At 58.8% G+C, this 11276-nt stretch overlaps 1 protein-coding gene across 1 annotated transcript; it reads left to right on the top strand.

Annotated features, from left to right (window-relative positions):
* Positions 1-59: 59 nt before the first annotated feature.
* On the top strand, positions 60-10978 carry NYAP1 (neuronal tyrosine-phosphorylated phosphoinositide-3-kinase adaptor 1). The gene is made up of 7 exons (XM_011985687.1): positions 60-134; positions 1381-1532; positions 2942-3303; positions 4281-5795; positions 6643-6855; positions 7112-7221; positions 9812-10978. Exons 2-7 carry the CDS (start codon positions 1465-1467, stop codon positions 10076-10078), a joined length of 2535 nt encoding a protein of 844 aa, XP_011841077.1. The 5' UTR covers positions 60-134; positions 1381-1464; the 3' UTR covers positions 10079-10978.
* Positions 10979-11276: the final 298 nt, after the last annotated feature.

Here is an 11276-nt window from a genome sequence, read left to right as displayed (position 1 = left end):
GGCGGACCCGGAGGCGGGGCTGTCTCTGCGGCAGGGCCCAGCTTCGCTCCCCCCGGTCTGTCTCTGTCTCTCCTCCTCCCTCCTCCTGCTCCGGGCGGAGCCCGGCATGGGGGGGCCGGCGCCCGGCAGGCCAGGTACGGTGATGGAGAAACTGGGGAGGCTTGGTGCAGGAAGGTTGGGGTGGGGGGACAAGGGACAGGGAGGATTGGCGGAGCGAAAGGCGGAGAAGCCCAGGGTAGCAGGACAAGGGGAAGGGGAGGGGTGCCAGGAACCTGGGGCCCTTGGATGGAGAAGGGGGATGAAGCAGGCCAGGTTTGGAACAGGGGAAGGGGGAGGACGGCTATAAGGAGGGGCGCCTGGGAGGAGAAGTGAGGCTGAAGGCGAAAAGAAGAGTGTAGGTTTGGGGGAAGGAAAACCGGAGCAGGTATGGAGGCCGCAGCCCAGAAGGTAGCAATGGGGCCAGACTGGAGCCCCCCGGGTGGGATTGAGGGGCGGGGACTGGAAGAGGAAAACCGGGGGCCTCCCAAATCCTGGAGGAAGAAGAAGGTGATTGGGGCCATCAGCGAGGGAGGGAGGCAGAGACCAAACCATTGCTAAAGGGCCAGGGAGCCAGAATCGGGGTGGACCAAGGCCCAGGCCCGGGGAAGGACTGGAAGAGGGGGAAGGCAGGCAGTGGAGATAGATGGATGGGTGGTATTTTAGATACCCAACTCAGGGTGTCTCCCATCCTTCCTTCAGCGTCCCCACCCTGCCCTCATAAGATGCCCCCCTACAGCCCAAGATGGGAGGGAGAGTCTGACCATCTCCCCTTTCCCCAGTGGGGTGCAATGTACGCAAGTAGGCCCTGGGCATAACTCTTTGCCTGTAGGTGTGTCCGGTTCCGTGTAGCAGATTTGTGTGTGTCTGGAGGTCTGTGTGTGTGTCTGTGGGTGTGTCTGTGGGTGTTTATGTCTGTGTGCCTGTCTATCCCTAGGTTTCTGTTTACCTATGCCAATCTCTGTGTCTGGTCCTCTGTCTGTAGATGTGGGTCGGTGGCTCTGTGGTTTGTGTGTCTGAATGTGTACTTGTGTAGCTGAGGGGTTGCAGTCCGTTTGTGGGGCCTGTATGGGTGGTGGATCAGGATGTCTTTACACAAGAAGGGAATCTGTGTTGACCTGGTCGCTCCAGAGTGTGTATTTGCGGCTCTGAACACCTTTGTCGGGGTCTTGTGTCTGTCTGTCTGTGGGTCCTTGAAGCTGTGTTGGGTTTTCTGTCTGTGTTTTCCTCTCTGAGGACCCGAGTCATGTCTCTTCTCCTTTTTCTCTCTTTCATTCATCCCTGGCCCCCACCCATCCCACCTTTCTTTTTTTTCCCTTCTCACCACCCCCTCCCCCAACCCAGTGGATCCGGGACCCAGGGAGGGCCGCCCCCCGGGCCTGGTGGCACTGAGCAGGGCCCCCCAGCCCCCACCTCCTGCCCCACGAGATGAACCTCCTCTACCGAAAAACCAAGCTGGAGTGGAGGCAGCACAAGGAAGAAGAGGCCAAGAGGAGGTAAGGCTGTGCCCCAGACCGTTCCCTTTCCTTCCGCACCTCTGCCTGCCCCCTCACTGGGCCACAGCCCTTCTCGGGGGCCTGGCAGCCTTGTCATGAGTGAGCTCTCTGCTCTCAGAGTCAGTACGGAACGGCCAGGATTGCACACAGATTGTCCTGGCCCAACTCCTGCCCTCCTGCGGGGGGGTTTACAGCCCAGGAGCACCCCTTTGGTTGTTCCCCATCCCCAGAGGCCCAAGTCACTCCTTCCTGACTCACCTCTGGCCTGTAGCCCTTCTCCTTTCTGCAAATTTGGGGCTGGCTGTGGGCTCTCCTGTCACCTGACCTTGGAAGGGGCAGGCTCCGCCTCCCTCCCAGGGTCTAGGGAAGGGGTCATTTCAGGGGCATCAGAGAACATCCACTTGGCCTCCTCCCAGTTTCCCCTGCTGCAGGAGGCGAATGGTCAAGTTGTGTGTGTGGTGGGCAGACATGCGGGCTGGGCCTTGCCAAAGAGCCGGGGCAGGGCACGACCCCCGGACCCCTGCATCCCTGTCTGCCTCCCCGCTTGCCCTTCCAGGGACCTGGGGCCTGGCCTCTCCCATCCTTCTCTCCTTCTCCTCTTCACTCCCATTGACTTCACAGCCACTTGGAGCCTGTCACAGCCACCTCCCTTTTCCTCCCTCGCAACTGTGGAGTTTAATTCTTGTTGTTAATTAGATTAATCAGAGTGATCGCTGCAGCGATCTCTCCCTAATGAAGGGCTAGCAGACAGGGCCTTAATGAGCGCCCACCCCACACAGCTCTCCTCTCTTCCCTGCCAGCCGCCCCCCCTCCACTCCCCGCAACCCTCCACTCAGACAGAAGCTCAGGGAGAGTGGAATGGAATGGGGGTGAGCCAGGGAGGGTGACAGAGAGAGGACAACACCAGGGGAGAGGGAGGAAGAAGGATGGGCCAGGGGAGAGAGGCTGCTCTGGTCCTGGAGGGACACATCGTGCATCTGGGAGAGGAGGTGTGCCATGGGGGTGTAGGTCAGAGGAAAGGTGTGGGCCAGTGTGAGAGTGAGAGGGGCCGAGGAGCTGTGGGGGCAGGTGTGTCTGTCTGTGTTACCTGGGTTTGTATCTCTATCTCTGCACAAGGCTGTCCACATAGGTGCCCAGGCTGGGATCTGCCAGCCCCAGGGATGCTCCCCTGCAGGCATACTCACCCCTCTTCTCATACCTTCCCCCAACTGCCTTGCCTTTTTAAAGCCCAAGATTCTGCCTGAAGCCCCTTCATTGGTGCCCTGGACCTTCTGGCAACCCTGTCCCCACCCAGGCTCCTGTCCTCCTCCCTGGGAAGCCACAAGGTTGCTGACACCTCTTGGGGTGGAGAAGGGGGAGGCCCAGGTCCGAGGCCCTTCCTCCACTCCATCGTGGCCTTCTCTCCCCAGCTCCAGTAAGGAGGTGGCCCCCGCTGGCTCGGCTGGGCCAGCGGCCGGCCAGGGGCCTGGGGTCCGCGTGCGGGACATCGCCTCGCTACGGCGCTCCCTCAGGATGGGTTTCATGACGATGCCTGCCTCCCAGGAGCACACCCCGCACCCCTGCCGCAGTGCCATGGCCCCACGCTCCCTCTCCTGCCACTCGGTGGGCAGCATGGACAGTGTCGGGGGTGGCCCTGGTGGGGGCGGTGGAGGCCTCACAGAGGACAGCAGCATCCGAAGACCCCCTGCCAAGCCCCGGAGACACCCCAGCACCAAGCTCAGCATGGTGGGGCCCGGGTCGGGGGCAGAGACGCCCCCCAGCAAGAAAGCAGGTGAGATACCCCCTCTCTCTCCCTGGGGTGGAGCTGGGAGCTGGGAGGATCTATTCCAGGCTGGGGGAGGCTTGCTGGGAGGGTTCATTCAGGGAAGAACCAAGGAAGTGGAAGATTCCATTCTTAAAAGGAATTGGGGGGGTCCTTTTGGATGGGCCTGAGATGAACCATCCAAGGGCAGGGGACACTCCCTGAAAAGTTCTTGAGAAAGGCGTGGTGGCCTGGGAGGGACAATGAGGGTAGGAGCTGCGGATTCTGGAGAATACATTAGAAAGACTGAGGACTGTGGGACAGACACAATGGCTCATGCCCGTAATCCCAGCGCTTTTTTTTTTTTTTTTTTTTTGAGACAGAGTCTCGCTCTGTCGCCCAGGCAGGAGTGCAATGGTGCGATCTCAGCTCACTGCATCCTCCACCTCCCAGGTTCAAGCAGTTCTCCTGCCTCAGCCTCCCAGGTAGCTGGGATTACGGGCGTCCATCACCACGCCTGGATAATTTTTTGTATTTTTGTAGAGTCAGGGTTTCGCCTTGTTGGCCAGGCTGACAAGGGCAGGCTTGCTGGCCTCAGGTAATCCACCCACCTAGGCCTCCCAAAGTGCTGGGATTACAGGCATGAGCCACTGTGCCTGGCCAATTAGTTGATGTTTTAAAAAGACCAAGGGCTGACTAGTAGAAAAGTAACCTACAGCTGGGCATGGTGGCTGATGCCTGGAATCCTAGTGCTTTAGGAGGCTGAGGCAGGAGGATCCCTTGAGCCCAGGAGTTTGGGACCAGTCTGGGCAACATGGAAAGACCTGTCTCTATTAAAAAATAAAAAAGAAATGAAGAAGCCTCCTGGGGCTGTAAGTTGAGGAATGTGGGGAAAATGAAGAGGCAGATATGTCCTTGCAGAGGGGTCAAGGGATCAGAATGGGCTCCTCCCACTTGTTCCCCTCATTAAAAGCCTGGTTTATTTTTCTCTTTCTTGTCCTGTCCAGGCTCACAGAAGCCAACCCCAGAGGGCCGAGAGTCCGGCCGGAAGGTTCCTCCGCAGAAGCCCAGGCGAAGCCCTAACACCCAGCTCTCTGTCTCCTTCGATGAATCCTGCCCCCCAGGCCCCTCTCCTCGAGGGGGGAACCTGCCTCTTCAGCGCCTCACTAGGGGGTCCCGAGTAGCTGGGGACCCTGATGTGGGTGCCCAGGAAGAGCCTGTGTACATTGAGATGGTGGGGGACGTCTTTAGGGGAGGAGGACGAAGTGGAGGAGGCCTGGCTGGGCCCCCTCTTGGGGGTGGGGGCCCGACCCCTCCAGCGGGCGCCGACTCGGACTCTGAAGAGAGTGAGGCCATCTATGAGGAGATGAAGTACCCGCTGCCGGAAGAGGCCGGGGAAGGCCGGGCCAATGGCCCTCCACCATTGACCGCAACATCCCCGCCACAACAGCCTCACGCCCTTCCGCCCCATGCCCACCGCCGCCCAGCTTCAGCCCTTCCGAGCCGGAGGGATGGGACGCCCACCAAGACCATTCCTTGTGAAATCCCCCCACCCTTCCCAAACCTCCTTCAGCACCGGCCTCCACTCCTGGCCTTCCCCCAAGCCAAGTCTGCTTCCCGAACCCCTGGCGATGGGGTCTCGAGGCTACCTGTCCTCTGCCACTCCAAGGAGCCAGCCGGCTCCACCCCAGCTCCCCAAGTGCCTGCACGGGAGCGGGAGACGCCTCCCCCACCGCCTCCACCTCCTGCTGCCAACCTGCTGCTGCTGGGACCATCGGGCCGGGCCCGGAGCCACTCGACACCGTTGCCACCCCAGGGCTCTGGCCAGCCCCGGGGGGAGCGGGAGCTCCCCAACTCCCACAGCATGATCTGCCCTAAGGCGGCGGGGGCGCCGGCAGCCCCCCCTGCCCCGGCCGCCTTGCTCCCCGGCCCCCCCAAGGACAAGGCCGTGTCTTACACCATGGTGTACTCGGCGGTCAAGGTGACCACGCACTCTGTCCTGCCAGCCGGTCCACCCCTGGGTGTTGGGGAGCCAAAGACGGAGAAGGAGATCTCAGTCCTCCATGGGATGCTGTGTACCAGCTCGAGGCCCCCCATGCCAGGGAAGTCCAGCCCCCACAGTGGGGCCATGGGCGCGGCAGCTGGGGTCCTCCACCACCGCGGCTGCCTGGCCTCCCCCCACAGCCTTCCAGACCCAACTGCAGGCCCCCTGACCCCGCTGTGGACCTACCCAGCCACAGCAGCTGGGCTTAAGAGACCCCCTGCCTATGAGAGCCTCAAGGCTGGGGGGGTGCTGAATAAGGGCTGTGGTGTGGGGGCCCCATCCCCCATGGTCAAGATTCAGCTGCAGGAGCAAGGGACCGATGGGGGTGCTTTTGCCAGCATCTCCTGTGCCCACGTCATCGCCAGTGCAGGGACACCAGAGGAGGAAGAGGAGGAGATGGGCGCCGCGACATTTGGGGCAGGCTGGGCCCTGCAGAGAAAGGTCCTTTATGGAGGGAGAAAAGCAAAGGAGTTGGACAGTGAGTGAGGGGTGGGGAGTGGGGGCTGGCGTCGGGGGTGGGGGGCAGCTGGGAATGCCTGTGATGGTTTGGGGGAGGTGTTGGAGGGGTTATTTGGAAGTCACAGTCTTGAGTCTGGGATGTTTTCTAGGAGACCAGAGGGGTGGAGGTGAGCAATAGACAGAAAGACGGGGGTCACCCAGTGTGCGTTGGAGGGGCAGGAAGGTCTGGGAGGCAAAGGGGGTCAAATCTGGCCCTGTCCTGCTCTGCTCCCTGCCCCTCCCTTCCCGGGGCTGCAGGGGTGTGTGCTTGTGAGTGTGCGCACCAGGAACTAAACACAGCTGCCTCCCAGCTGTTACCATGGCAACCCATCCAGACAGGAGGGAGAGGAGAGGAGGCCCCTACCGTTGCCTGGCAACGCAATGCTCTGCCAGGCCTCCTCTCAGAGATGAGCTTAGTTCACAGGCAGCCCTTCCCCCTGCCCGCCTCCTTCTGGGCTCAGGAATTGGGATTCTCACCCTACAGGTCTTGGTCCCAGGGGGATGGTCATTCTGGCCCTAGCTGGAGATGGAGGGGCTTGGAAGCTAAAGCTGGGGTTGGGGAGGCCCCTCTGACCAGGGAAAAGGGTTTGGATGCAGCACATATACATGATTCTCAACCCCAGGAGATGGTACCAATGGGTGGAAAGGAACAGGTGTATGTGCGTGTGTGTGTGTGCGGGGGAGTGTGAAGGAACCCCATCCCAGCTGTTACTTGCAAAAGGGGCAGTTGTGTCTCCTGGTCCACCCATGCTGCAGCATGTGTGACCGGAGGGACAGAAGGATGCCTCCAATGTGCAGGCACACAGCTTTCCTTGTCATCCCAGCAGAGGTCGAGGATGGTGCCCGGGCCTGGAATGGCAGTGCCGAGGGTCCAGGCAAGGTGGAGCGTGAGGACAGGGGCCCGGTGACATCAGGGATCCCAGTGAGGAGCCAGGGGGCAGAGGGCCTGCTGGCCAGGATCCACCACGGAGACCGAGGAGGGAGCCGCACCGCGCTGCCCATTCCTTGCCAGACCTTCCCTGCCTGCCACCGCAATGGAGGTGATGTGGCCTGCACAGACCTGTGCACAGTGGGGCTGGCTGGGGGATCTCCCGGGGTCTGGCCGCACCTGTCCTGACTTCCTCTCACCTGTTCATGTCCACATCCAGGGCCCTAAATCTTCATACCACATCTCCACCCCCTTTTCCGCCTTGATGAGGCAGGGGCAGCCTGGATCATTCAAGGGCAGGGGACTGGGAACTAGGGGAGGGGCACCTGAGGCTCCTGCCCTCCTCACTCCTCCTTCTTCCACCTCAGACTTCACGGGAGGCTACCGCCTAGGGCGCTCGGCCTCCACCTCCGGAGTCCGGCAGGTTGCGCTCCACACACCCCGGCCCTGCAGCCAGCCCAGGGATGCCCCGAGCCAGGTGAGGCTTGGTTTTTCTTTTATTTGTGAAGGAGCAGGTGGAGAAGGCTTGAATGTGCAAAGAAAAGCAATAAAGGGGCCAGGGCTGGGCACAGTGGCTCATGCCTGTAATTCCAGCACTTTGGGAGGCCAAGGCAGGAGGGTCACTTGAGGCCAGAAGTTCATTAGCTTGAGCAACATAATGACACCCTGTCTATTTTGCTTTTTTAAAGAAGGTCAGTTGCAGTGGCTCACACCTGTAATCTCAATGCTTTCAGAAGCCAAGGCAAGTAGATTGCTTGAGCCCAGGAGTTCAAGATGAGCCTGGGCCACATAGCGAGACCCCATCTCTATAAAAAATAAAAAATGTAGTCAGGTGTGCTGGCGCAAGCCTGATTTCCAGCTACTCTGGAGGTTGAGGTAGGAGGATGGCTTTACCCTGGGAGGTGGAGGTTGCAGTGAGCCATGATCACGCTACTGCATTCCAGCCTGAGCCACAAGGTGAGACCCTGTCTTAGAAGAAAAAAAAGAAAGAAAGAAAGAAAGGGGCCAGGCAGGGTGCGGTGGCTTATGCCTGTAATTGCAGCACTTTGGGAGGCCGAGACGGGCAGATCACCTGAGGTCAGGAGTTCGAGACCAGCCTGGCCAACATGGTGAAACACTTTCTCTACTAAAAATACAAAAATTAGGGCCAGGTGCGGTGGCTCATGCCTGTAATCCCAGCAGTTTGGGAGGCTGAGGCGAGTGGATCATGAGGCCAGGAGTTCGAGACCAGCCTGACCAACATGGTGAAACCCCATCTCTACTAAAAATACAAAAATTAGCCGGGTGTGGTGGTGCGCGCCTGTGGTCCCAGCTACTCGGGAGGCTGAGGCAGGAGAATCGCTTGAACCCGGGAGGTGGAGGTTGCAGTGAGCCAAGATCAGAAACCCCATCTCTACTAAAAATACAAAAATTAGCCGGGTGTGGTGGTGCGCGCCTGTGGTCCCAGCTACTCGGGAGGCTGAGGCAGGAGAATCGCTTGAACCCGGGAGGTGGAGGTTGCAGTGAGCCAAGATCACGCCACTGCACTACAGTGGCCTGGGCAACAGAAAGAGACTCTGTCTCAAAAACAAAAAACAAAAAAACCCACAAAAATTAGCTGGACGTTGGGGCAGGCACCCGTAATCCCAGCTACTCAGGAGGCTGAGGCAGAAGAATTGCTTGACCCCGGGAGACAGAGGCTGCAGTGAGGCGAGATCATGCCACTGTACTCCAGCCTAGGCGATAGAGTTAAGACTCTGTCTCAAAACAAACAAACAAACAAAAAAAAACAAAACAAAGGGCCATGCAGGCTGGGGTCTGAGCCAATACAGACTAACAGGAACCCAGGAATGAGAGTGAGGGGGTTGGGAGAGGATCTGGGAAGGGTTTGAAGGTTTGCTTAAGATGGGCAGCAAGGTAGGGCCCAGCTTGGAGATCAGTCAGGGCCACCACTAGCCAACAGCGCACCTTTGCGCAATTTAGGAAAAAGACCTCCCCACTGGGCACCATGTCTTGTGCCTGTAATCCCAGAACTGTGGGAGGCAGAGATGGGAGGATTGCTTGAACCCAGGAGACTCAGGTTGCAATGAACTGTGATCCCACCACAGCACTCTATCCTGAGTGTAAGGGCAAGACCCTGTCTCAAAAGAAATAAAAATAAAGAGGTCAAGCATGGTAGCTCACGCCTATAATCCTAGTACTTTGGGAGGCCCAGGCAAGAGAAGTGGTTGAGCCCAGGAATTCTGTACCAGCCTGGGCGACATAGGGAGACCCTGTCTTTACAAAAAATTAAAAAATTATCCAGACAGGTGGTGCGTGCCTGTAGTTCCAGTAACTCTGAAGGCTGAGGCAGGAGAATCACTTGAGCCTGGGAGGTGGAGGCCGCAGTAAGCCATGGTCGTGCCACTGCACTCCAGCCTGGGTGTCAGAGGGAGAACCTGTCAAAAGAGAGAGAGAGAGAGAGAGAGAGAGGAAGGGAGGGACCCTGTCTACCCTTGCCCCAGCTGGGCACAGTAGTTGATACCTGTAATCCCAGTGCTTTGGGAGGCCAAGATGAGAGGATCCCTTGAGGCCAGGAGTTCAAGACCAGGATTGGCAACAAAGCAAGATCCAATCAATACAAAAAAAAAATTTAATTTAATTTTTTAACAATTAGCTGGTGTAGTGGTATATGCCTGTAGTCCCAGCTACTTGGGAGGGAGGCTGAAGCTGGAGGATTGTTTGAGTCTAGGAGGTAGAGGCTGCAGTGAGCTATTATTGCACCACTGCACTCTGGACTGGGCGACAGAGCCAGACCCTGTCTCAAAAAGACAAAAGAAAGAAAGAAACAAAGGCATCCCTTCTAGGGGGAGCAACTTACAAAACGCGTCTGTCTAGGAAGACTAGGGCGTGACTGGGCCAAAGCTGCCGGAGTTGGATTTCGGCCCCCATGGGCCCCACAGCCAGAGGGAGCCAGCCGAGGCCGTGGGGGGCAAGTAAGGACTTGCTTCTAGGGGAAGACGTGGGTCTAGGCAGGGCGGACCCGGTCCGGTCATGCTGAGGTCCCCGACCCTACCCGCCTTTTCCTTTCTCCCCCGCCCGCGGCACAGCCCCACCCCACGCTGCCGCTGCCGCTGCCCCTGCCGCCCCTGCCGCCCCAGCCGGCCCGCGAACGCGACGGGAAGCTGCTGGAGGTGATCGAGCGCAAGCGCTGCGTATGCAAGGAGATCAAGGCGCGCCACCGCCCGGACCGAGGCCTCTGCAAACAAGAGAGCATGCCTATCCTCCCCAGCTGGCGGCGGGGGCCCGAGCCCCGCAAGTCCGGCACCCCGCCCTGCCGCCGGCAGCACACGGTCCTCTGGGACACCGCCATCTGAGGCGGGCGGGGGGACCTGGGCGCCTGGACTGGGGCGGGGGCGGGCACGCCTGGCTCTCCCGGGAGCCTCGCCTTGAGAGACATTGAAGGACCACGTGGGAGAGTGCCAGGGAGAACCCCTGCCCTCCACCGTACCCCCTGGGATGGAGAGAGTCTGCCAGGCCCATTGGGCTTAGGGTGCCAACAGCGCTGCTGAGAAACTTGGAGGAGGAGGAGGGTTTGCTTGAGGTTGGGGCGAGGCGCTCTGGCTGTTCTCCCCCCTGGGCGCTGTGCGTGTCTCCTCCTGAACCAAGCCAGAGGTCAGCATGGGGAAGGGAGGAAGGAAGGGATGGGAGGAAGAGGGGGGTGGGTGAGCTCAAAGAGAGGGACTAGAGTGCCAGATGGAGGAGCTCTTTTCTAGAGAGCCGGGAGTTGGGGAGGGGGTATTTATTTTGTTATTTATTTCAGTCTGGAGGGCGATTCTGGGCCCTTCTGACCTACTCCTGAGCCGGGAGTGGAGAATCAGGGCCAAGTTTGCACTCTCCCCAGTGCCAATGCCTAAAGGCCCCGCCATCCATGCCACCCCACAGCCAAGGAGGGGTCCGCATGGGGAGTGGACCAAGAGAAGAAGGGGCCCAGGGAAGCAGAGGGCCCAAGACCATTCACAGTATTTACAATTTGCCAGAATTTGGTAGTCAGTGTGGCCTGCTCTGAATCAGGCATCTTATTTAGTATTGGGGTGAGGGTCTAGTGCCAGGGATGGGCGGGATGATGGGGGAGGAGGAGGGAAATTTTAGCGGGTGGGGGTGGGTGGGCAGGGTATTTATTTAAATTAAAAAACAAAACACAGAAGAGATGTCAGGAACTTTTTTTTAATTCCTTTCTTTTCAGAATAATATATTAAAAGACTCATGATCCTAAAGCTGGCTTCTTCTATTTCACAGCGTGCTCTGCCATTCTTACACTTGCTCCTTTTCCCATCTTGCCCCTGGTTGGTGGGAGTTGAAGGTTGTGCAGGGAGGGGTGAGTAGCTGTGGCCAAGTCACAGGGTGAGGTGGAGTTCCAGGTAAGTCTTGGGGAATGCACCAGGCCATGACTCCATTAGCATTTTTTGTGCACAGAATGTGTTTTTCGCATTGCACTGATGCAGAAGGAATATTTGGGCATGAAGCTTGCCTTCAAGCACCTTGTGATCTACTCAGGGAGATAAAAACCCTGAG

This window comes from Mandrillus leucophaeus, unplaced genomic scaffold, assembly GCF_000951045.1.
Source record: "Mandrillus leucophaeus isolate KB7577 unplaced genomic scaffold, Mleu.le_1.0 Scaffold29, whole genome shotgun sequence".
Classification (NCBI taxonomy): Eukaryota; Metazoa; Chordata; class Mammalia; order Primates; family Cercopithecidae; genus Mandrillus; species Mandrillus leucophaeus.
The sequence above is the reverse complement of the archived record's forward strand: the minus strand, read 5'-3'. Positions and strand labels throughout refer to the sequence as shown.

Coding starts and splice junctions, on each gene's coding strand:
- NYAP1 (XM_011985687.1), top strand. CDS start 1,465: ATGAACCTCCTCTACCGAAAAACCAAGCTGGAGTGGAGGCAGCACAAG. Junction 1,533..2,941: donor GAAGAAGAGGCCAAGAGGAG/GTAAGGCTGTGC, acceptor TTCTCTCCCCAG/CTCCAGTAAGGAGGTGGCCC. Junction 6,856..7,111: donor TGCCTGCCACCGCAATGGAG/GTGATGTGGCCT, acceptor CTTCCACCTCAG/ACTTCACGGGAGGCTACCGC.